Source organism: Thalassophryne amazonica, chromosome 2 (genome assembly GCF_902500255.1).
Source record: "Thalassophryne amazonica chromosome 2, fThaAma1.1, whole genome shotgun sequence".
In the NCBI taxonomy this organism is placed as follows: Eukaryota; Metazoa; Chordata; class Actinopteri; order Batrachoidiformes; family Batrachoididae; genus Thalassophryne; species Thalassophryne amazonica.
Genome location: NC_047104.1, coordinates 105,645,173 through 105,671,605, shown reverse-complemented (window position 1 = coordinate 105,671,605; position 26,433 = coordinate 105,645,173). Strand labels below are relative to the sequence as shown.

The 26,433-nt window shown below is 41.7% G+C and overlaps 1 protein-coding gene across 1 annotated transcript in view; it reads right to left on the bottom strand.

Annotated features, from left to right (window-relative positions):
- Positions 1-26,433, bottom strand: part of pde3b (phosphodiesterase 3B) — a 292,910-nt gene that overhangs the window by 26,347 nt on the left and 240,130 nt on the right. The window contains exons 10-11 of the mRNA XM_034191148.1: positions 9,056-9,167; positions 8,714-8,827 (exon numbers count right to left, since the gene is read on the bottom strand). Of these exons, the coding sequence (XP_034047039.1) occupies positions 8,714-8,827; positions 9,056-9,167 (226 nt within the window). The remainder of the gene's footprint in view (positions 1-8,713; positions 8,828-9,055; positions 9,168-26,433) is intronic.

The following is a 26,433-nucleotide window of genomic DNA, read 5'->3' as shown; positions in this document are numbered from 1 at the left end:
GAGCTTCATCCTGGACCAAGCCCTCCTGGCCGACTTCTACACCTGACACCCTGAAAAGCCTGGTCGGGCACCGGGAGGAGCCCGTTGAGGGGGGGTCCTGTTGTGTGGGCCACTGTTGAGGAGGTACTGCTGGTCCACCACCAGAGGGCGCCATGCCTGAAGTGCAGACTTCAGGCACGAGAGGGCGCTGCCGCCTCACAGGAACAGCCGGGGGTGACAGCTGTCATTCATCAACTCCTGACAGCTGTCACCTATCACCAACCCATCAACCACTCCATAAAGGCCGGACGACATCTCCACCCCGCTGCCGAGATATCACCTACCATTGGAGGTAATAATCCTCAGCCATATCTGTGCCGTATCGCACTACAACTGTTTGTCTGTCTGTTACAGGAGTACCTGGTTACTTGCGTCAGCTGGAGGTTGAGCTGGTCGGAGACAGCAGGGTGACGGATCGCACGCTTCACAATCAGTGAGACAAGTGACTGTTCAGGTTCTGTAAAAGACTGTGTTCGTAATTGCGGAGGTGGAGGTGTACTTCCCACCTGTATTGCTGACTGTTACTGGGTGTGTACACACCCACACCTAACTGTTTCTGCTTCCTGCCAGCAGTACCAGATCCGACAGCCGGAGACGGTGGCCACCTGGGGACTCGGGACTTGGCGGCTCCAGTATCTTCCGGGTTCAGTGGCAGTGGAAATCGTGTGGGATCCGGTTCTTGTCTGGACAGACGTCTTCTATCCTCGAGCCTGCCCACACGTCACCTCTGTGGATTGACTACATATAAATTCCGTAATCGTCTGTATTTCGTTGTGCACATTCACAACAGTAAAGTGTGGTATTTTGGCTCATTCATTGTCCATTCATTTACGCCCCCTGTTGTGGGTCCGTGTCACTACACTTTCACAACAAAATCCTCCTCTATACCACTTCATCGTGAAGCTGTATAACTGGTGATACAAAACACAAAGTTTGCACTATGCATAATTTCTCCAATCACAGCCACATAAGCCTATAACTTCTTCTGGGTTGTCTGGGTGTTTTGGTGGCTGTCCTCACTCTTCTCCTTCTTGCACAATCAGTATTTGAGAACTGTCAACTCCATGCAAACTTACCATAGAGTACCATACTGTTTGTATTTCTTCATAATTGATGTAAATAAATTCCACATTAAATAGCGAATGGGTAGAGGTGGTCTTGAACTTGGAGCCTTCCGCTCTGGAAACAAGTGCAATAACTGCTTGGCCACCACACTATGTACATACATATATATATATATATATATATATATATATATACACACACACACAACCCCTGGCAATAATTATGGAATCACCGGCCTCGGAGGATGTTCATTCAGTTGTCTAATTTTGTAGAAAAAAAGCAGATCACAGACATGACACAAAACTGAAGTCGTTTCAAATGGCAACTTTCTGGCTTTAAGAAACACTATAATCAAATCCAATCAAATCAATTTTATTTATATAGCGCCAAATCACAACAAACAGTTGCCCCAAGGCGCTTTATACTGTAAGGCAAAGCCATACAATAATTATGGAAAAACCCCAACGGTCAAAACGACCTCCTGTGAGCAAGCACTTGGCAACAGTGGGAAGGAAAAACTCCCTTTTAACAGGAAGAAACCTCCAGCAGAACCAGGCTCAGGGAGGGGCAGTCTTCTGCTGGGACTGGTTGAGGCTGAGGGAGAGAACCAGGAAAAAGACATGCTGTGGAGGGGAGCAGAGATCAATCACTAATGATGCCTGTGGTACATAGCCAACTAAAAAGACAGATTGATCATATTTAAGATCGAAGCATTAATTAATGGTAGGGCTTCCTTGAGCAGCCTGGTAGGAATGGGGTCTAATAGACATGTTGATGGTTTGGAGGAAGTAACTAATGAAAATAACTCAGACAGAACAATCGGAGAGAAAGAGTCTAACCAAATACCGGCATCACTGAAAGCAGCCAAAGATAACGATATGTCTTTGGGATGGTTATGAGTAATTTTTTCTCTAATAGTTAAAATTTTATTAGCAAAGAAAGTCATGAAGTCATTACTAGTTAAAGTTAAAGGAATACTCGGCTCAATGGAGCTCTGACTCTTTGTCAGCCTGGCTACAGTGCTGAAAAGAAACCTGGGGTTGTTCTTATTTTCTTCAATTAGTGATGAGCAGTAAATGTCCTAGCTTTACGGAGGGCTTTTTATAGCGCAACAGACTCTTTTTGAGGTGGGAAAAAAATGAGGTGGGCTTCATAGATAACTGGCAAAGCTTCTGGGGAAAACCTGGTCTTGTTAGGAGAGACGGCATCCATCCCACTTTGGATGGAGCAGCTCTCATTTCTAGAAATCTGGCCAATTTTCTTAAATCCTCCAAACCGTGACTATCCAGGGTTGGGACCAGGAAGCAGAGTTGTAGTCTTACACACCTCTCTGCAGCTTCTCTCCCCCAGCCATCCCCTCATTACCCCATCCCCGTAGAGACCAATAACCAGACCACCAATAACCAGCAAAAATCTATTTAAGCATAAAAATTCAAATAGAAAAAATAATATAGCACCTTCAACTGTACCACAGACTAAAACAGTTAAATATGGTTGATTAAACATTAGATCTCTCTCTTCTAAGTCCCTGTTAGTAAATGATATAATAATGGATCAACATATTGATTTATTCTGCCTTACAGAAACCTGGTTACAGTAGGATGAATATGTTAGTTTAAATGAGTCAACACCCCCGGGTCACACTAACTGCCAGAATGCTCGTAGCACGGGCCGAGGCGGAGGATTAGCAGCAATCTTCCACTCCAGCTTATTAATTAATCAAAAACCCAGACAGAGCTTTAATTCATTTGAAAGCTTGTCTCTTAGTCTTGTCCATCCAAATTGGAAGTCCCAAAAACCAGTTTTATTTGCTGATACCTATCGTTCTCCTGGTCGATACTGTGAGTTTCTCTGTGAATTTTCGGACCTTTTGTCTGGCTTAGTGCTTAGCTCAGATAAGATAATTATAGTGGGCGATTTTAACATCCACACAGATGCTGAGAATGACAGCCTCAACACTGCATTTAATCTATTGTTAGACTCGACTGGCTTTGCTCAAAATGTAAATGAGTCCACCCACCACTTTAATCATATCTTAGATCTTGTTCTGACATATGGTATGGAAATTGAAGACTTAACAGTATTCCCTGAAAACCCCCTTCTGTCTGATCATTTCTTAATAACATTTACATTTACTCTGATGGACTACCCAGTAGTGGGGAATAAGTTTTATTACAGTAGAAGTCTTTCAGAAAGCGCTGTAACTAGGTTTAAGGATATGATTCCTTCTTTATGTTCTCCAATGCCATATACCAACACAGGGCAGAGTAGCTACCTAAACTCTGTGAGTGAGATAGATTATCTCGTCAATAGTTTTATATCCTCTCTGTATAACTCACAAACTCGCAGCTTAAAGCAGATAACCTGTAAGTTGGAGAGGAAATGGCATCTCACTAATTTAGAAGATCTTCACTTAGCCTGGAAAAAGAGTCTGTTGCTCTATAAAAAAGCCCTCCGTAAAGCTAGGACATCTTACTACTCATCACTAATTGAAGAAAATAAGAACAACCCCAGGTTTCTTTTCAGCACTGTAGCCAGGCTGACAAAGAGTCAGAGCTCTATTGAGCCGAGTATTCCTTTAACTTTAACTAGTAATGACTTCATGACTTTCTTTGCTAATAAAATTTTAACTATTAGAGAAAAATGACTCATAACCATCCCAAAGACATATCGTTCTCTTTGGCTGCTTTCAGTGATGCCGGTATTTGGTTAGACTCTTTCTCTCCGATTGTTCTGAGTTATTTTCATTAGTTACTTCCTCCAAACCATCAACATGTCTATTAGACCGCATTCCTACCAGGCTGCTCAAGGAAGCCCTACCATTAATTAATGCTTCGATCTTAAATATGATCAATCTGTCTTTATTAGCTGGCTATGTACCACAGGCTTTTAAGGTGGCAGTAATTAAACCATTACTTAAAAAGCCATCACTTGACCCAGCTATCTTAGCTAATTATAGGCCAATCTCCAACCTTCCTTTTCTCTCAAAAATTCTTGAAAGGGTAGTTGTAAAACAGCTAACTGATCATCTGCAGAGGAATGGTCTATTTGAAGAGTTTCAGTCAGGGTTTAGAATTCATCATAGTACAGGAACAGCAATAGTGAAGGTTACAAATGATCTTCTTATGGCCTCAGACAGTGGACTCATCTCTATGCTTGTTCTGTTAGACCTCAGTGCTGCTTTCGATACTGTTGACCATAAAATTTTATTACAGAGATTAGAGCATGCCATAGGTATTAAAGGCACTGCGCTGCGGTGGTTTGAATCATATTTATCTAATAGATTACAATTTGTTCATGTAAATGGGGAATCTTCTTCACAGACTAAGGTTAATTATGGAGTTCCACAAGGTTCTGTGCTAGGACCAATTTTATTCACTTCATACATGCTTCCCTTAGGCAGTATTATTAGACAGCATTGCTTAAATTTTCATTGTTGCGCAGATGATACTCAGCTTTATCTATCCATGAAGCCAGAGGACACACACCCATTAGCTAAACTGCAGGATTGTCTTACAGACATAAAGACATGGATGACCTCTAATTTCCTGCTTTTAAACTCAGATAAAACTGAAGTTATTGTACTTGGCCCCACAAATCTTAGAAACATGGTGTCTAACCAGATCCATACTCTGGATGGCATTACCCTGACCTCTAGTAATACTGTGAGAAATCTTGGAGTCATTTTTGATCAGGATATGTCATTCAATGCGCATATTAAACAAATATGTAGGACTGCTTTTTTGCATTTGTGCAATATCTCTAAAATTAAAAAGGTCTTGTCTCAGAGTGATGCTGAAAAACTAATTCATGCATTTATTTCCTCTAGGCTGGACTATTGTAATTCATTATTATCAGGTTGTCCTAAAAGTTCCCTGAAAAGCCTTCAGTTAATTCAAAATGCTGCAGCTAGAGTACTGACAGGGACTAGAAGGAGAGAGCATATCTCACCCATATTGGCCTCTCTTCATTGGCTTCCTGCTAATTCTAGAATAGAATTTAAAATTCTTCTTCTTACTTATAAGGTTTTGAATAATCAGGTCCTATCTTATCTTAGGGACCTCATAGTACCATATCACCCCAATAGAGTGCTTCGCTCTCAGACTGCAGGCTTACTTGTAGTTCCTAGGGTTTGTAAGAGTAGAAAGAGTAGAGGCAGAGCCTTCGGCTTTCAGGCTCCTCTCCTGTGGAACCAGCTCCCAATTCAGATCAGGGAGACAGACATCCTCTCTACTTTTAAGATTAGGCTTAAAACTTTCCTTTTTGCTAAAGCTTATAGTTAGGGCTGGATCAGGTGACCCTGAACCATCCCTTAGTTATGCTGCTATAGACTTAGACTGCTGGGGGGTTCCCATGATGCACTGAGTGTTTCTTTGTCTTTTTGCTGTGTATGCACCACTCTGCATTTAATCATTAGTGATTGATCTCTGCTGCCCTCCACAGCATGTCTTTTTCCTGGTTCTCTCCCTCAGCACCAACCAGTCCCAGCAGAAGACTGCCCTTCCCTGAGCCTGGTTCTGCTGGAGGTTTCTTCCTGTTAAAAGGGAGTTTTTCTTTCCCACTGTCGCCAAGTGCTTGCTCACAGGGGGTCGTTTTGACAGTTGGGGTTTTTCTGTAATTATTGTATGGCTTTGCCTTGCAATATGAAGCGCCTTGGGGCAACTGTTTGTTGTGATTTGGCGCTATATAAATGAAATTGATTTGATTTGATTTTTCCAGGCTAAGTGAAGATCTTATAAATTAGTGAGACGCCATTTCCTTACGGGTTATCTGGTTTAAGCTGCGAGTTTGTGAGTTATACCACGGAGTCAGGCACTTCTGATTTAAGGCTCTCTTTTTCAGAGGAGCTACAGCATCCAAAGTTGTCCTCAATGAGGATGTAAAACTACTAACGAGATAATCTATCTCACTCACAGAGTTTAGGTAGCTACTCTGCCCTGTGTTGGTATATGGCATTGGAGAACATAAAGAAGGAATCATATCCTTAAACCTAGTTACAGCGCTTTCTGAAAGACTTCTACTGTAACGAAACTTATTCCCCACTGCTGGGTAGTCCATCAGAGTAAATGTAAATGTTATTAAGAAATGATCAGACAGAAGGGGGTTTTCAGGGAATACTGTTAAGTCTTCAATTTCCATACCATAAGTCAGAACAAGATCTAAGGTATGACTAAAGTGGTGGGTGGACTCATTTACATTTTGAGCAAAGCCAATCGAGTCTAACAATAGATTAAATGCAGTGTTGAGGCTGTCATTCTCAACATCTGTGTGGATGTTAAAATCGCCCACTATAATTACCTTATCTGAGCTAAGCACTAAGTCAGACAAAAGGTCCGAAAATTCACAGAGAAACTCACAGTAACGACCAGGTGGACGACAGATAACAACAACTAAAACTGGTTTTTGGGACTTCCAATTTGGATGGACAAGACTAAGAGTCAAGCTTTCAAATGAATTTAAGCTCTGTCTGGGTTTTTGATTAATTAATAAGCTGTAGTGGAAGATTGCTGCTAATCCTCTGCCTCGGCCCGTGCTACGAGCGTTCTGGCAGTTAGTGTGACTCGGGGGTGTTGACTCATTTAAACTAACATATTCATCCTGCTGTAACCAGGTTTCTGTAAGGCAGAATAAATCAATATGTTGATCAATTATTACAACCCCTGGCAATAATTATGGAATCACCGGCCTCGGAGGATGTTCATTTAGTTGTTTAATTTTGTAGAAAAAAAGCAGATCACAGACATGACACAAAACTAAAGTCATTTCAAATGACAACTTTCTGGCTTTAAGAATCACTATGAGAAATGGTTGTATATCATTTACTAACAGGGACTTAGAAGAGCGAGATCTAATGTTTAATAGACCACATTTAACTGTTTTAGTCTGTGGTGCAGTTGAAGGTGCTATATTATTTTTTCTTTTTGAATTTTTCTGCTTATGTTTTTTGCACTATAAGAAATCAGGAAAAATAATTGTGGCAGTCAATAATGGTTACTTTTTTAGACCAAGCAGAGGGAAAAAAAATATGGACTCACTCAATTCTGAGGAATAAATTATGGAATCACCCTGTAAATTTTCATCCCCAAAACTAACACCTGCATCAAATCAGATCTGCTTGTTAGTCTGCATCTAAAAAGGAGTGATCACACCTTGGAGAGCTGTTGCACCAAGTGGACTGACATGGATCATGGCTCCAACACGAGAGATGTCAATTGAAACAAAGGAGAGGATTATCAAACTCTTAAAAGAGGGTAAATCATCATGCAATGTTGCAAAAGATGTTGGTTGTTCACAGTCAGCTGTGTCTAAACTCTGGACCAAATACAAACAACATGGGAAGGTTGTTAAAGGCAAACATACTGGTAGACCAAGGAAGACATCAAAGCGTCAAGACAGAAAACTTACGTCTGTGACCGAACTGTAAGAAACCGCCTAAAGGAAATGGGATTTACATACAGAAAAGCTAAATGAAAGCCATCATTAACACCTAAACAGAAAAAAACAAGGTTACAATGGGCTAAGGAAAAGCAATCGTGGACTGTGGATGACTGGATGAAAGTCATATTCAGTGATGAATCTCGAATCTGCATTGGGCAATGTGATGATGCTGGAACTTCTGTTTGGTGCCGTTCCAATGAGATTTATAAAGATGACTGCCTGAAGAGAACATGTAAATTTCCACAGTCATTGATGATATGGGGCTGCATGTCAGGTAAAGGCACTGGGGAGATGGCTGTCATTACATCATCAATAAATGCACAAGTTTACGTTGATATTTTGGACACTTTTCTTATCCCATCAATTCAAAGGATGTTTGGGGATGATGAAATCATTTTTCAAGATGATAATGCATCTTGCCATAGAGCAAAAACTATGAAAACATTCCTTTCAAAAAGACACATAGGGTCAATGTCATGGCCTGCAAATAGTCCGGATCTTAATCCAATTGAAAATCTTTGGTGGAAGTTGAAGAAAATGGTCCATGACAAGGCTCCAACCTGCAAAGCTGATCTGGCAACAGCAATCAGAGAAAGTTGGAGCCAGATTGATGAAGAGTACTGTTTGTCACTCATTAAGTCCATGCCTCAGAGACTGCAAGCTGTTATAAAAACCAGAGGTGGTGCAACAAAATACTAGTGATATGTTGGAGCGTTCTTTTGTTTTTCATGATTCCATAATTTTTTCCTCAGAATTGACTGATTCCATATTTTTTTCCCTCTGCTTGGTCTAAAAAAGTAACCGTTACTGACTGCCACAATTTTTTTTCCTGATTTCTTATAGTGTTTCTTAAAGCCAGAAAGTTGCCATTTGAAATGACTTTAGTTTTGTGTCATGTCTGTGATCTGCTTTTTTCCTACAAAATTAAACAACTGAATGAACATCCTCTGAGGCCGGTGATTCCATAATTTTTGCCAGGGGTTGTATATATATGTATGTGTGTGTGTGTGTGTATATATACACACACACTTTTTTCTTGATGTAAATTCATATTTAGATCAAGCGTTATATGGAAAATATTGTTGAAAAACACAAAATGATTGAAAGATGACAAAATGTTAACTTGCTCTGCATAAATTTAAAACAGTGATGCAAAGGTTTACATACACACCTGTGTCACTTCCTGTCACATGATCACTGTGGATCTGCTGGAACCCAGGGATTGGCCGAGTGGTCAGGTACCAAACAGCATGGAGCACATCAGTAGCATGGACTCTGTTATGATCTGAGTGTTTTTAACACAGACACTGGAAATTACTTCATTTTATCTTTCTTCTTATCATTAATTCCATATTTGCACACAACTGCATTCATGACTTAGTGGTAACACCTTTTCTCAAGATTTCCATATAATAGCTGCTCACTTCATGCATTGACTGTTTATACATCATGGGTTAACACATAGCAAACAAAATAACTAGAGCTTCTGAAGATAATATGATATAACACTTACAGGGAATGTCCCTGTAGCCATTTTCCAGAGCACAGAAGTATGTCATGAATTCCCTCACGGGGATCTTGAAAATTTCAAACAGACATGTATCCTGGAAAAGGGTGTAAGTTACCTGAAGAAATACAGTGAGATCAGCTTCAGTCAAACATGACAGTGATTTGCTGAATTTCTTGTATTCTGTCATCAGTGAAAGCAACAATGTGAAAAAAATACAAACGGTCACACACCTATTCCATTATGATCACGCACAATCCAAAAATTAGGAACAAAAAGGGATGAAACAGCTTAATCCGCCTTGCCTCCTAATAGCCTGGCTTATAACATGTAGACCTGGCAACCAACCCAAAAATGAAAGAAAGGAGCTGTGCCCTCGGGCAGAACCGCAACAAATGCTGCTTCTGCTTCAGATTTTTTACCCAGAAGGAGCACGATCAAACAAGTTTCAAGTTGTACTCATAAGGAACACCCAGTTTAAAGACATTAAAACAGGACTGAAGCTGTTGAGACTACGAACACCTGGAAGTTACCACACACTAGCGACGAGCTGGTGAATCAGGATGAAATTTTTGAACAGTTAGAAAGTTTCACCCGATTTCATAACTGGTGCCTATGATGGCTATAACTACTATGTATACCAAGTTTGTTCAAGATCAGCAAAGATGGTCAAGAAGTTATTATGATGTTTCAAAACGCACCATGATGTGCTATGGGAAGGAACGGCACTCTGTGGAATAGCCTCATAACTAAATGTTAATGAATATACAAAACTGACATGTATCTAATTTCAGGTGGTTCATATTTCACATCTGTGCTTGCGAAAACCATGACAAAAAAAGAAATCAGGATCAACAGTAGTTTTGGTTGAGGGGGCTAGTAAGATGGCTGCCAATTAGACGTGTTTTTTGGAGCTCCTCAGGGCATGAACCACTTTTAAAACGTATTTTTGTCAACATTAGAGCCTCCATCTATCACTTGAATACAGCACAAGTCGTCTGACAGTATTTTTTATCAACTGAATCACGTCAATGGCCGGTAAACGTAACGGAAAGGGTCACCTCGCAAGCGGAGCTATGGCTTTAGCTAGCCATGCTGCTACCACAAGCCCATGTGAGATGGTTAGCGATGACGAGGACGAGATACCACTTGTTTGGCAGAATATCTCTAAATCCATCACCAACTCTTTCAACAAAAGATTTGACAAGTTCGAGAAGAAGTTTCAATGTCTCGTGACCGACCAACAAGTGCTGATTGAGAGGGTGACGGATGTGGAAAATCAGGCCACGGACCACGAGCAGCGAATTAAGTGTTTCGAGACATCGCTGATGGCTATACAGCAAGAAAACAGAGTGCTTCGCTCCAAGCTTGCGGATTTAGAGGACAGATCAAGACGCAACAACATTAAAATAGTGGGCATCCCAGAGGACGAGGAGAAGGGAAGGCCTTCCGACTTTGTCTCCCATCTGATTCCTAAGTTACTTGGGGCGGAAAACTTTGACAAGCCTGTAGTCATCGACAGGGCGCACTGCGTACTTCAACCCAAACCAGCGGAGGGCTCGAAGCCGCGTACCATCATCGCACAAGTGCACTTTGCTCAAGATAAGAAGATTATGCAGCTTGTGAGACAGCGCACATTGGAGTACGGTGGGAAACAGATCTACATTTTTCCTGACTACACGATGGAAGTTATGGAACAACAACGGAGCTTTAAGGAAGTGTTGAGAGTATTGTGGGAGAAAAACATCCAGCACTCTCTGTGCTTCCCAGCGCAACTTCACGTTCATCATCGTGGGCAGGTAAAAGTGTTCAGTAGCCCTGCTGACGCTAAGAATTTCATAGACAAAGACCTCTGTCAGATAGATGGTGGCCGCGATGCGAATGACCAATCTGAATTCTAATGGTTGGCATTTTGTTTTATTTTAAATGTTTCTGAGGGGCTACGTAGGACAATAGCCAGCCTATTTTTCTTCTTTTTTGGCCTGTGGCCCCAAATGGCAATGTGGGTAGCCCAGCTTCGTTTGGGGAAGCAATGGGTGGAGTTGTTTATGCATAGGTTCTGTGTGAGTGTATTTTTTTTTTTTGTTGATGTGTCTTCCTCACTGCCAGACAAACACTAGAATGTGTTTTTTGTTTCGTTGCAACTGTACTTTGTTTGATATTTCGGTCTGTTTTTTGGTTAATAATGAGCAATATTGTTGATACTTTGTCTCTGGTCTCTTGGAACGTTCGTGGTCTTGGTCACCCTATTAAACGTGGTAAAGTTTTTGCACATCTGAAGTCATTAAAAGCTGACATGTTTCTTCAAGAAACACATGTAAAGGCCACACAACATAGTAAACTTAGGGCCAATTGGATTTCTCAGTCATACCATTCTCCATTCACGTCTAAGGCTAGAGGTGTGGCAATTCTCTTTCGTAAATCTGTGCCTTTTAGTTTTCAATCATGCAAGACAGATCCTGTTGTAAAAGGGCTTATCAATCTCTTCCCAGTGACTTTTGTTAATTTATATGGACCAAATTTGGATGACCCGGTATTTTTTCGACAAGTGTTTGATATGAATCCAGATGATGATTCAGGTTACATATCTGTTGGAGGGGATTTTAATTGTTATCTTGATCCATACTTGGATAGGTTCTCCATGGCTCCACCTCCCAACATTCTCTCTGTACAGACCCTTAACAATTTATCTAGTTCAAAAAGGATTGTGGACATTTGGAGACTGCAGCATCCGGTTGACCGTGATTATTTATTTTATTCCCATGTTCAAAATCTTATACACGTATCGATTATTTTTTGGTTGATTCCAGATTAATTTCCAACATAGTTGGCAGTATCTGTCACAACATATTAATATCGGACCATAGTCCTGTTAGTGTTACTCTCAAACTCTTTCTTCCCAAGCAAACCTACAGTTGGCGCTTTAACCCTATGTTACTTTCTGACCCAGCTTTTGGGAAGTACATCAGTGAGCAAATTTCTGTATTTCTTGAGACCAATGACAATGGCGAGGTTAATGATTCAATACTGTGGGAATCCCTTAAAGTGTATATCAGGGGGCAAATTATTTCCTATGAGGCTAGGCAAAACAAACGTAGACGAGGTCGATTACAGGAAATTGAGGGGGAATTCCAAACTGCTGACAGGGTCTATAAAAGCACTCAGCTTCAGCCTGATTATAATAACATTCTCAAGCTACAATATGAATACAATTCTATATTGGCAGAACAAGTTGGCAAAATCTTAATAAAATTAAAACAGAAACATTTTGAACTTGGCGAAAAACCTCATAAGCTACTGGCACGGCAATTAAAGGGAGAGCAAACAAAGAGAGCCATCTATAAAATTAAGGATAAAACAGGGCAAATGCTGACTGATCTGTTGGATGTAAATGAGTGTTTTAGAGAGTTTTACTCTGACATCTACTCCTCCAAAGTATCTGCCACTCAAGTTGATTTCGACAATTTTTTCAAATCACTGTCATTCCCACAGTTAGATCCATCTGCTAAATGATACTTGGATTCAGATTTTACTGCACTGGAAATACAAGAGGCCATTAAAGCATTTCTGACCGGAAAGGCCCCCGGCTCTGATGGCTATGGTCCTGAATTTTATAAGGCCTTTAGAGATTTGCTAACACCTATACTGTTGAGAATGATTTGCCATACTTTTAAGAGTAAAGAACTTCCATCTTCTCTATGCGATGCCAACGTTTGTGTCCTTCTGAAAAAAGACAAGGATGGCACAGATCCGGGTAACTATAGGCCCATTGCTTTTGGTTTGCCAGTTTGCCTCTACTGGTGGTTGGCTCTCACTGCGGTATTGTATCACTTCCTGTTCCGGAGCACAGCGGTGTTTTTCTGTATCTGTTAGCTGTTTAATCTGCGCAGTTAGATTGATCTAGTTATCTAGATTACGATTTGTTTCCCAGTGTAATCTTTACGTGCCTTAACTAAAGCACTCCTTCTGCTGAATCACCTCTAAATTATTTACACATTATTCACTTTGCGTGTTTTTAGGAATCCGCTAGCTTAGCGCAGCTACTAGCTCTTAGCCGATTTAGCATGGCGGCTTCTCCTGTCTCTCCCGCACTTTTCTGCTCTGGGTGTGAAATGTTTAGTTATTCCTCGGCCTCCTTTAGCAGTAACGGTACTTGTAATAAGTGTAGCTTATTCGTAGCTTTGGAGGCCAGGCTGGGCGAATTGGAGACTCGGCTCCGCACCGTGGAAAATTCTACAGCTAGCCAGGCCCCTGTAGTCGGTGCGGACCAAGGTAGCTTAGCCGCCGTTAGTTCCCCCCTGGCAGATCCTGAGCAGCCGGGAAAGCAGGCTGACTGGGTGACTGTGAGGAGGAAGCGTAGCCCTAAACAGAAGCCCCGTGTACACCGCCAACCCGTTCACATCTCTAACCGTTTTTCCCCACTCGACGACACACCCGCCGAGGATCAAACTCTGGTTATTGGCGACTCTGTTTTGAGAAATGTGAAGTTAGCGACACCAGCAACCATAGTCAATTGTCTTCCGGGGGCCAGAGCAGGCGACATTGAAGGAAATTTGAAACTGCTGGCTAAGGCTAAGCGTAAATTTGGTAAGATTGTAATTCACGTCGGCAGTAATGACACCCGGTTACGCCAATCGAAGGTCACTAAAATTAACATTAAATCGGTGTGTAACTTTGCAAAAACAATGTCGGACTCTGTAGTTTTCTCTGGGCCCCTCCCCAATCGGACCGGGAGTGACATGTTTAGCCGCATGTTCTCCTTGAATTGCTGTCTGTCTGAGTGGTGTCCAAAAAATGAGGTGGGCTTCATAGATAATTGGCAAAGCTTCTGGGGAAAACCTGGTCTTGTTAGGAGAGACGGCATCCATCCCACTTTGGATGGAGCAGCTCTCATTTCTAGAAATCTGGCCAATTTTCTTAAATCCTCCAAACCGTGACTATCCAGGGTTGGGACCAGGAAGCAGAATTGTAGACTTACACACCTCTCTGCAGCTTCTCTCCCCCTGCCATCCCCTCATTAGCCCATCCCCGTAGAGACGGTGCCTGCTCCCAGACTACCAATAACCAGCAAAAATCTATTTAAGCATACAAATTCAAAAAGAAAAAATAATATAGCACCTTCAACTGCACCACAGACTAAAACAGTTAAATGTGGTCTATTAAACATTAGGTCTCTCTCTTCTAAGTCCCTGTTGGTAAATGATATAATAATTGATCAACATATTGATTTATTCTGCCTAACAGAAACCTGGTTACAGCAGGATGAATATGTTAGTTTAAATGAGTCAACACCCCCGAGTCACACTAACTGTCAGAATGCTCGTAGCACGGGCCGGGGCGGAGGATTAGCAGCAATCTTCCATTCCAGCTTATTAATTAATCAAAAACCCAGACAGAGCTTTAATTCATTTGAAAGCTTGTCTCTTAGTCTTGTCCATCCAAATTGGAAGTCCCAAAAACCAGTTTTATTTGTTATTATCTATCGTCCACCTGGTCGTTACTGTGAGTTTCTCTGTGAATTTTCAGACCTTTTGTCTGACTTAGTGCTTAGCTCAGATAAGATCATTATAGTGGGCGATTTTAACATCCACACAGATGCTGAGAATGACAGCCTCAACACTGCATTTAATCTATTATTAGACTCTATTGGCTTTGCTCAAAAAGTAAATGAGTCCACCCACCACTTTAATCATATCTTAGATCTTGTTCTGACTTATGGTATGGAAATAGAAGACTTAACAGTATTCCCTGAAAAATCCCTTCTGTCTGATCATTTCTTAATAACATTTACATTTACTCTGATGGACTACCCAGCAGTGGGGAATAAGTTTCATTACACTAGAAGTCTTTCAGAAAGCGCTGTAACTAGGTTTAAGGATATGATTCCTTCTTTATGTTCTCTAATGCCATTTACCAACACAGTGCAGAGTAGCTACCTAAACTCTGTAAGGGAGATAGAGTATCTCGTCAATAGTTTTACATCCTCATTGAAGACAATTTTGGATGCTGTAGCTCCTCTGAAAAAGAGAGCTTTAAATCAGAAGTGTCTGACTCCGTGGTATAACTCACAAACTCGTAGCTTAAAGCAGATAACCCGTAAGTTGGAGAGGAAATGGTGTCTCACTAATTTAGAAGATCTTCACTTAGCCTGGAAAAAGAGTCTGTTGCTCTATAAAAAAGCCCTCCGTAAAGCTAGGACATCTTTCTACTCATCACTAATTGAAGAAAATAAGAACAACCCCAGGTTTCTTTTCAGCACTGTAGCCAGGCTGACAAAGAGTCAGAGCTCTATTGAGCTGAGTATTCCATTAACTTTAACTAGTAATGACTTCATGACTTTCTTTGCTAACAAAATTTTAACTATTAGAGAAAAAATTACTCATAACCATCCCAAAGACGTATCGTTATCTTTGGCTGCTTTCAGTGATGCCGGTATTTGGTTAGACTCTTTCTCTCCGATTGTTCTGTCTGAGTTATTTTCATTAGTTACTTCCTCCAAACCATCAACATGTTTATTAGACCCCATTCCTACCAGGCTGCTCAAGGAAGCCCTACCATTATTTAATGCTTCGATCTTAAATATGATCAATCTATCTTTGTTAGTTGGCTATGTACCACAGGCTTTTAAGGTGGCAGTAATTAAACCATTACTTAAAAAGCCATCACTTGACCCAGCTATCTTAGCTAATTATAGGCCAATCTCCAACCTTCCTTTTCTCTCAAAAATTCTTGAAAGGGTAGTTGTAAAACAGCTAACTGATCATCTGCAGAGGAATGGTCTATTTGAAGAGTTTCAGTCAGGTTTTAGAATTCATCATAGTACAGAAACAGCATTAGTGAAGGTTACAAATGATCTTCTTATGGCCTCGGACAGTGGACTCATCTCTGTGCTTGTTCTGTTAGACCTCAGTGCTGCTTTTGATACTGTTGACCATAAAATTTTATTACAGAGATTAGAGCATGCCATAGGTATTAAAGGCACTGCGCTGCGGTGGTTTGAATCATATTTGTCTAATAGATTACAATTTGTTCATGTAAATGGGGAATCTTCTTCACAGACTAAAGTTAATTATGGAGTTCCACAAGGTTCTGTGCTAGGACCAATTTTATTCACTTTATACATGCTTCCCTTAGGCAGTATTATTAGACGGTATTGCTTAAATTTTCATTGTTATGCAGATGATACCCAGCTTTATCTATCCATGAAGCCAGAGGACACACACCAATTAGCTAAACTGCAGGATTGTCTTACAGACATAAAGACATGGATGACCTCTAATTTCCTGCTTTTAAACTCAGATAAAACTGAAGTTATTGTACTTGGCCCCACAAATCTTAGAAACATGGTGTCTAACCAGATCCTTACTCTGGATGGCATTACCCTGACCTCTAGTAATACTGTGAGAAATCTTGGAGTCATTTTTGATCAGGATATGTCATTCAAAGCGCATATTAAACAAATATGTAGGACTGCTTTTTTGCATTTACGCAATATCTTTAAAATCAGAAAGGTCTTGTCTCAGAGTGATGCTGAAAAACTAATTCATGCATTTATTTCCTCTAGGCTGGACTATTGTAATTCATTATTATCAGGTTGTCCTAAAAGTTCCCTAAAAAGCCTTCAGTTAATTCAAAATGCTGCAGTTAGAGTACTGACGGGGACTAGAAGGAGAGAGCATATCTCACCCATATTGGCCTCTCTTCATTGGCTTCCTATTAATTCTAGAATAGAATTTAAAATTCTTCTTCTTACTTATAAGGTTTTGAATAATCAGGTCCCATCTTATCTTAGGGACCTCGTAGTACCATATCACCCCAATAGAGCGCTTCGCTCTCAGACTGCAGGCTTACTTGTAGTTCCTAGGGTTTGTAAGAGTAGAATGGGAGGCAGAGCCTTCAGCTTTCAGGTTCCTCTCCTGTGGAACCAGCTCCCAATTCAGATCAGGGAGACAGACACCCTCTCTACTTTTAAGATTAGGCTTAAAACTTTCCTTTTTGCTAAAGCTTATAGTTAGGGCTGGATCAGGTGACCCTGAACCATCCCTTAGTTATGCTGCTATAGACGTAGACTGCTGGGGGGTTCCCATGATGCACTGTTTCTTTCTCTTTTTGCTCTGTATGCACCACTCTGCATTTAATCATTAGTGATCGATCTCTGCTCCCCTCCACAGCATGTCTTTTTCCTGGTTCTCTCCCTCAGCCCCAACCAGTCCCAGCAGAAGACTGCCCCTCCCTGAGCCTGGTTCTGCTGGAGGTTTCTTCCTGTTAAAAGGGAGTTTTTCCTTCCCACTGTAGCCAAGTGCTTGCTCACAGGGGGTCGTTTTGACCGTTGGGGTTTTACATAATTATTGTATGGCCTTGCCTTACAATATAAAGCGCCTTGGGGCAACTGTTTGTTGTGATTTGGCGCTATATAAAAAAAAATTGATTGATTGATTGCTTTATTAAATTACGACCTCAAAATAATAACAAAAGTCTTGGCTACAAGGTTGGGCAAGAGTATAGCTAGCACCATACATCCCGATCAAACGGGGTTTATTCCGGGTAGACATTCTTTTTGTAATGTCCGCAAAATCCTCAACATTTTATACGCAGATCATATATATGCTGATGGTGCATCTGTATTGTCTCTGGATGCTCACAAGGCCTTTGACACAATAGAGTGGCCATACCTTTTCTCGACACTTAAAACATTTGGTTTCAACGACATCTTTATTGAATGGGTCCGGATTTTATATTCAAACCCCAAGTCTTCCATCCTCACAAACCGGAACAAATCCAAACCATTCACTTTACAGAGAGGTGTGCACCAGGGGGATCCACTCTCACCCCTGTTGTTTGACATTGCACTGGAACCTCTTGCAATAGGAATTCGGGCTCATCCAGTTATTAGGGGCATCACATTAGGCAAAGCGGAGACATGTGTGACTTTGTATGCTGATGATCTATTGATCTGTGAGACAGACCCCAGGACTTCCATTCCTGCTCTCTTGGAGTATGTTAATTCATTTGGCAACATTTCGGGTTATACAATAAACTGGGGAAAGAGTGAGTTTATGCCTCTAGTTTACAGCCTGCCTCAAGAATTTCTGGACACCTTGCCTTTTAGAGTAGTAAGCAATCATTTTACCTATCTAGGACTGAAATTGACAAGGAATCCTAAACATCTTTTTTAAAGCTAACTATGCAGAGCTAGTTGAGAGACTCAAAGCTAATATTGAGGCATGGAGGATACTACCCTTAACCATGATTGGGAGGGTCAATGCGATTAAAATGGTTAGCCTACCCAGATTCTTATATCTGTTTCAGAATTTGCCCATTTACCTAAGTGCCTCATTCTTCCACAAATTAGATTCACTAATATTGCCCTTTGTGTGGGGATATAAAGCTCACAGGATATCTAAAGCCCATGTGCATAAATCAACGAAAGAAGGTGGCCTCTGCCTTCCAATTTTTAAGCACTATTACTGGGCAGCTAACTCCAGAGCTCTCACCTTTTGGAAACACAGTACCGCCGATGAGGAGGTGCAGGATGGCACCCCCTCCTGGTTACAGCTTGAAACTCCCTTTGATGGTAACATGTCACTCTGTGCATGGTTGTTCTCTGACCACAAGTTGGATAAATTGACTAAGAACACGTTTGTCTTAAAGAACTCGTTGCGTATACTGAAACAGATTAAGATGGCCAATCGGCTTCCTAAAGACTCTATATATGCTCCAATCTGTCAGAACCCCTTTTTCATGCCTGGGCAGTTAGGCGGCACATTTGCCGCCTGGAAAAAGAAAGGTATCACGACTATAGCCAATTTGTATATTGATGGTTACTTTGCCTCATTTGCCCAAATGAGTAATAAATATGACCTTCCCAATTCACATTTTTTCCGCTACCTCCAGATAAGGCACTATGTGAAGCAGAGGTTCGAGAATTTCGAGTCTATTCCACCTTCCCATCTATTTTACGACAGTCTGTGTCTGGCTCCGGATTCCAAACACTTGATTTCTAAATTTGTGGATTGCTTCACTTCTTCTGTGCCCTCAGCTTATTTGCGGGAAGCTTGGTCTGGGGATCTGCATTCAGATATACCGGTAGAGTTATGGGATGTAGTCATGTCACGGGTTCATTCCTGTTCCATAAATGCTCATTACCGGCTAATACAATATAAGGTCATCCATAGACTACATTACTCAAAGGCTAAGTTGAACAAAATTTTTTCATCAGTGTCCTCTCAGTGTGATAAATGTAGTTCCGCTGAGGGGTCATTGGCTCATCTTTTCTGGTTCTGTCCTCAGCTGCTCAGCTATTGGTCTGCAATATTTAGATGGTTTTCTGATTGTTACTCTAAGGACATTCAACCAGATCACAATATTGCAATATTTGGATGCTCCACAAACAGCCTGAAATTTTCCCCGGACTCGCAGCTGGCTTTACAGCTTGGGATGGTGGTTGCCAAAAAGCTAATATTGTTATCGTGGAAATCCACCACTCCTCCGAGTTTTGAGCATTGGCTTAGGGAAATGGTATCTGTGATACAACTGGAACGCAACCGCTTGGACTGGCCGGACAAACGTTACAGACATGAGAAGACGTGGGGACCCTTCTTGGCTCACTGTCAAATTACCACACTATCTGGATGACTGAGACATTGTGGAAGCATACATGGACACATATTGCTTTACTCTGTATTATAAATGTAAGTCAGTTGCACATGTTGTATTTTATTTCCTCTCTGGCAGTTGTTTTGATTTGTTCTGTCTTGTTTTGTTTGTTCATGCTGTTCTTGCAATATTACTAAAATTTCAATAAATATAAAAAAACAAACAAACAAACAAACAAACAAAAAAAAAACAGTAGTTTTGGTTGTCATGAGAACTAAATTATTCCAAAATATTAAATCAACATCTCACTGGGATCGTATTACACACACACAAGAAAAAAAAAAAAAACTGCAAAAAAGACTTTAAGCCTTCCAAACGAGTCAATTTTCAATTTTATAATTTTATATGTGAAATTAATGCAGTATAATTTATTTGGAGTTTTGTATTTTCATATTTTGAAAACTGTTTATCAGCGAATTGGCACCTCATGTTTTGCGGATTACATCAACTTTCTCTGAACAAATTGGAGACTCAGAGCACATAGAAAAATATACTGCTTCTTTTGAGTGGGATGAGTAATTCAGCACTGTTACGACCCCAAAGGGACACAACATATTCAGTGAGACAGACAGCAGAGGAAAGAGTCAATTTTATTAATTATTAAGGAATTCTTCGTTCTTCTTAAGTTAGTTCAGTTAGATAGACTTCTTTCTTAAGGTTTCACGACAAAACCCTGACCTCCCTGTGTCCCAAAAAAAAAGCCAAAAGTTACAAAAGAAAGTTGGGGCCTGGAAGGCCAGCTAAACAGAAACAACAGGTGCTGCAGTGGGCCAACCCCATACAGGGCCGTCGAAGCCGCTGCAAACACCAAAGTAACAAAAAAGCAATCAAAAGAAAAGTGAGAACCGGACAGCCAGTCCCATCAGGCCCAAAAAAAGAAGAAAAAGTCCAAAACACGCTACAAAAAATACTCACAGGACAAACTCAGGCCTAAGGCTTGAGGCCTGCATCCTGACAGCTAGCAGCTGTGCGTGCTGACAAGCCATGCCCAGACCCTGGCACAAAGTGAGCTGGAGAAGGTAAGAGAGAGAGCTCGTCCGCAGACAAACCTATTTATAGGCTGACGGAGGGTCAGTAATCACGTGCCCAGCACGTAACACCCCCACCCAAAAGACACTGAATAGGATCCTAAAAAAAAAAAGAGATCCATTCAGTGAAAAAAACAACAAACAAACCTACAGCCGTGAAAGCGCATCAGCCACCACATTGTCCTTTCCACGTTTGTGCTGTACCACAATATTAAAGGACTGCAGCCGTAAAGCCCAATTCATCAGCCTCCAATTCCTATTACGCATACGGGCCAGGAACACGAGCGGGTTGTGATCTGTAAAAACAAGCACAGGCACGCTGGACCCACCCACATAAACTTCAAAATGCTCCAAAGCCAGGACCAAGGCAAGAGCTTCCTTTTCGATGGTCGAGTACCACCTCTGATGTTTATTAAGCTTCTTTGAAAAATAAGAAACAGGATGTTCAACCCCATCAGCACGATCTTGCACCAGGACAGCCCCTACCCCTGAATCACATGCGTCTACTGCCAACTTAAACGGCACATCAAAACAAGGCGCGGCCAAAACAGGAGCAGACACCAACAAAGACTTGGTCTGCTCAAATGCAGACTGACACAAGTCAGACCAACAAAAATCCACCTTCGGACTAAGGAGATCAGTCAATGGAGCAGCAACTACTGAAAAATTCTTACAAAACCCCCTATAGTACCCCACCATCGCCAATTACCGACGCAACTCTGTACGCGTGGTGGGAGCAGGGACAGCTAAAATAGCCTCAACCTTAGCTTGAACAGGGCGCACCTGACCTCTCCCCACCATTTTCCCAAGATAGGTCACTGTTGCCTGACCAAATTCACATTTTGAAAGATTGACAGTCAAATTAGCCTCACTCAGACGTACAAACACTGAACCCACATGGTCCACATGCTCAGCCCACGTTTGAGAACAGATCACCACATCATCAAGATATGCCTCACAAAAGAGTAAACCAGACAAAACCACGTTCATAAGCCCCTGAAATGTCGCCGGAGCATTACGCATCCCAAAAGCCATCACCGTATACTGAAGGAAATCATCGGGTGTGACAAAGGCAGAAATCTCCTGGGCCCGTGCCGTCAAAGGCACCTGCCAGTATCCCTTTAATAGATCCAGCTTTGTAACAAACTGGGCAGCTCCAACATGATCAACACAATCCTCCATTCGCGGCAGCAGGAAACAGTCCGGCCTTGTCACCCCATTGACCTTCATAAATTCTGTACAAAAACGATCCTCTCCATTGGCTTTATTGGATAAGAGACACGGCGAACTCCAAGCACTACTGCTCCTCACAGCAATACCGTGCTCCACCATATAGCCCAACTGCTTCTTCAACCGGCACCACTTGTCTGGATTTACTCTATAAGGATGTTGTTTTATGGGTTTAGAATCACCGACATCAATATCATGACTGAGCACATGCGTCTTGAGTGGGAATATCTGTTAAAGATTTTGTATATATGTTATCACTGTTAAACGTTTGTACATTTGTCTTCTTTCTCATGAGAACGGTGTTGTGCTGTTTTGCACTTCACCCTGAGAATGTATGTGTTATTCAACCTTGTTTAGCTTTGTCTTCTTTCTCATGAGAACGGTGTTGTGCTGTTTTGCACTTCACCCTGAGAACGTACGTGTTATTCAACCTTGTTTTAGCTTTGTCTTCTTTCTCATGAGAACGGAGATGTGCTGTTTTGCACCTGTCTTAATGCAATCCTGAGAATTCAATTTTGTTTTAGCACTCTGGGGTCAATCTGAGCTGGGAATGAAGGACTGGATGTACTTATTGTTATAACATAACTTTGTTTTCGCAGCCTCTAACGACTGGGAGCAAGAGAACGTTTTGACTATTGTGATGTGGTGTTTAGTGTGAAGGAGTGTGGAAGACAGGACACTTCAGGCAGATGCAGAACAGCTGATACCTGCAACAGACGAACGAGATGTGCTGACCTGAAGTGTTCTTCCTTACAGCTGCACTTGACGTATGCGTTTATGTTATGGGAAGAAACTTGTCTTGCGTCATTACCCCCACCCTTAGGACAAGTTTCTTGTTTATGTGATGAGGGCGTCTCTTAATAAAAAGAGCGGAAAAGCAGGCCAGACTTTAGTGTAGCCTTGGTGTACAGCCTGGCCGCACTCCGCGCGTAATATTTGACTTTCTGTCTCACTGGTGTTTCTTGACTCTGTTTGTCTTGTTAAAGGTTTTAAAAATGTTTGGAGGAGAAAATACCCAACATTGACTGGGGGCTCGTCCGGGAGCTCAACAATACCGGAGGTGTCCAGCGGAGGTCGTCAAGTCCAGACGTAAATCCTTGGCCAAGGTCCGATCGATTGATCGTGTCTGCAATTGTCGACCACCGTTGGCATCGTCTGGTTGACGAGATTTTCCCGAAGAAGACAGACAGGAAGTCGAGTCAGTGAGTAGAATTTCTTTGTAAACAGTACTGAGTGAGTGGTGATCAGATCACATAAACAGTTAAATTCCGCAAGCGATGATACAGAATCGCCTGTTAATGCAAAGCAGTTAAACTCTGTAAGGAGGGTGCGGACTCCTCTGTTTTAATACGCGTACCGGTAGGGGATAAAAGTGATCACATAAAACAGTTAAACTCCGTAAGCGATGATACAGAATCGTCTGTTAATGAAACACAGTTAAACTCTGTAAGGAGGGCGGACTCCTCTACGGTTGCGAGGGACGCAAGTAGTTAAATTCCGGAAGGAGGATACGGACTCCTCTGTTTTAATACGTAAAGGAAATCCCGGGTAGAAATACGTGCACTGTAAAAAGTAGTTAAATTTGGCAGGGACGGCGGAGTCCCCTAAGGCAGGACATTAGTTAAATTTCACGGGAGGGCGAGCTCCCCTGACATAAGAATACGCGTACGATTATTAGGAGTGTTTCTATGTGTAAATAGTGTTTTGCGCAAGTGTAAATAACTGTGTGAAAGTGTAATACTTTGGACAACGTTAGTGACAACCGTGCGTGTGGAAGCAGAGGCAAGTGATTCCGCTTCCTACGGGGAGGTGAAAGGAATCAACCACACGACGGCAAATTAATTGTCACGTCCAAAGAAAGTGTGAAAACTTCAGATTTAGAACACCCTAGGTGTGCCCCCGTCTGAAGTCCAAATTATAACAAGGGATAATAAAAATGGGGGGTAAGACGTCTATAAATAAGGAAAATTTATCAACTGACGACTGGAAATTTATGGAAGCAAAAAAAAATCCAAAAACAACAAAAAATTGGAGACCTGGATTAATAAACATGACTTTGACGGACGACTGAACCTGATCAGTATACAGAAGCTGAAGAAGGAGTTAGAACAGCAACATAAAGGTGATGAGAAAAAGATGCAGAAAGTAGGGGCAGATTTAGTGGCATTTTGGGAGGAGGAAGCAGAGAACAGACAGAAGGGAGCAGAGAAGCAACGATTAGAGAAAGCAAGGAAAAAGAAAGCTGTAGGTAAGGCAGAAGAAGATGTGATAATTCAGCACAGAGAACCAGAACAACCTCAGCAACCACCGCCGGCTGGATCGTCGGTGACAACAACACCTTTATCTCCTCTACCAGAGGATGACGATGTACCGCCACCACAGTATGATTTAGCAGAAGAACCTAAGGTAAAAAGAGAAAAACCAGAAAAACCACAAACACGCAGTCAAGCAAAAGTGCCTACAGCCCCTCCCATGGTGGAACATAGTGATCAGGGAGGTGCCTATCCTATGATAGAAGTACCAAATCCTCGTGCAGGAACAGGTGGAATCCCTGGTCCTGGTTGACTTCAGGACCATGTTGGCAGTTACTATTGAAAATGGTGTCAAATACATTTGTACAGCGTAATCTGGCCTTCCAACAAACTATGCCAAAATATCAAGCATTGAAACAGTCAGACCTTAGTGGAGAAAACTGTAATGACTGTACTGAGAATTATGATGATATTGAAAAGCTCACAACTCCAGTTCAAGCTTGAACTGTTGACGTGATGAGTTAACACACTCTTAGCCTATGAAGCTTTAGCTGAAAAAGTAATAAGACAAGTGGTGTAGTCGAATAATACAGAAAAACGGTTCATTTATACCAGTCGGTAGGAGTGATGTATGGTGGTGGTGTGGTGATAACAGAATCTTTGATAGACTGCCACGAAATGTGTCAGGTTATTGTGCATTAATATCATTATTGTTACCCATGACCCCTGAAGACGTTACGACATATGCAGCCTCTCTTATTCCTGAAGATTGGCAGAAAGACGTAGCCAGACATAGAGTGAAAAGGGATTGGAAAGGAGTGGGAAATCCAACATATATTGACGCAATAGGAGTCCCCAGGGGAGTGCCTGACGAGTATAAACTGGTTAATCAAATAGCAGCTGGATTCGAATCTTCCATCTGTTGGTGGTGCTCCATTAATAAAAACGTGGACAGAATAAACTACATCCACTACAATGTACAGAAATTAGGAAATTGGACTGAGGAAGGATTTAAGGCTGTCCATTCACAGTTAGAAGCCACGTCCCTTATGGCCTTCCAGAATCGCATTGCTCTGGATATGTTGTTGGCAGAGAAAGGAGGTGTTTGTGCCATGTTCGGAGAACAATGCTGCACATTCATTCCCAACAACACAGCTGCAGACGGCAGTCTCACTCAAGCCATTGACGGGCTGAGAACGTTGAACAGGAAGATGAAAGAGCACAGTGGAGTAAACACCGAAGGCTGGGATTGGTGGCTGGAAGGGATGGGAAAATGGAGGTCTTTGATTTCTTCACTATTAGTGTCTATAGCAGTATTTGCTGCAATTCTAACATTGTGTGGATGTTGTTGTATTCCATGTCTCCGAGGCCTTGTAAATAGAATGATAACCACAGCAATAAGTCCAGGACCAGGAGGGGGTCCAGCATCATATCCACTTCTGGGGACAGATGACGACAAGGAGGACGATGGCTCTCCTGACCTGTACCCAGACCAATGGAAGTATGATGACCCAGACACCGATGATGGTGACAATGATGACATCACCTCTGGGGTGTAAGCCTATAGAGAAAACATACCATGATGAACCTCTTAGTGAAAATCTCAAAAAGAAGTGCTAAGCTGAGTGATGCCTACTGTATGTTTAACAGGCGATAAACAGGAGGGGAATATCTGTTAAAGATTTTGTATATATGTTATCACTGTTAAACGTTTGTACATTTGTCTTCTTTCTCATGAGAACGGTGTTGTGCTGTTTTGCACTTCACCCTGAGAATGTATGTGTTATTCAACCTTGTTTAGCTTTGTCTTCTTTCTCATGAGAACGGTGTTGTGCTGTTTTGCACTTCACCCTGAGAACGTACGTGTTATTCAACCTTGTTTTAGCTTTGTCTTCTTTCTCATGAGAACGGAGATGTGCTGTTTTGCACCTGTCTTAATGCAATCCTGAGAATTCAATTTTGTTTTAGCACTCTGGGGTCAATCTGAGCTGGGAATGAAGGACTGGATGTACTTATTGTTATAACATAACTTTGTTTTCGCAGCCTCTAACGACTGGGAGCAAGAGAACGTTTTGACTATTGTGATGTGGTGTTTAGTGTGAAGGAGTGTGGAAGACAGGACACTTCAGGCAGATGCAGAACAGCTGATACCTGCAACAGACGAACGAGATGTGCTGACCTGAAGTGTTCTTCCTTACAGCTGCACTTGACGTATGCG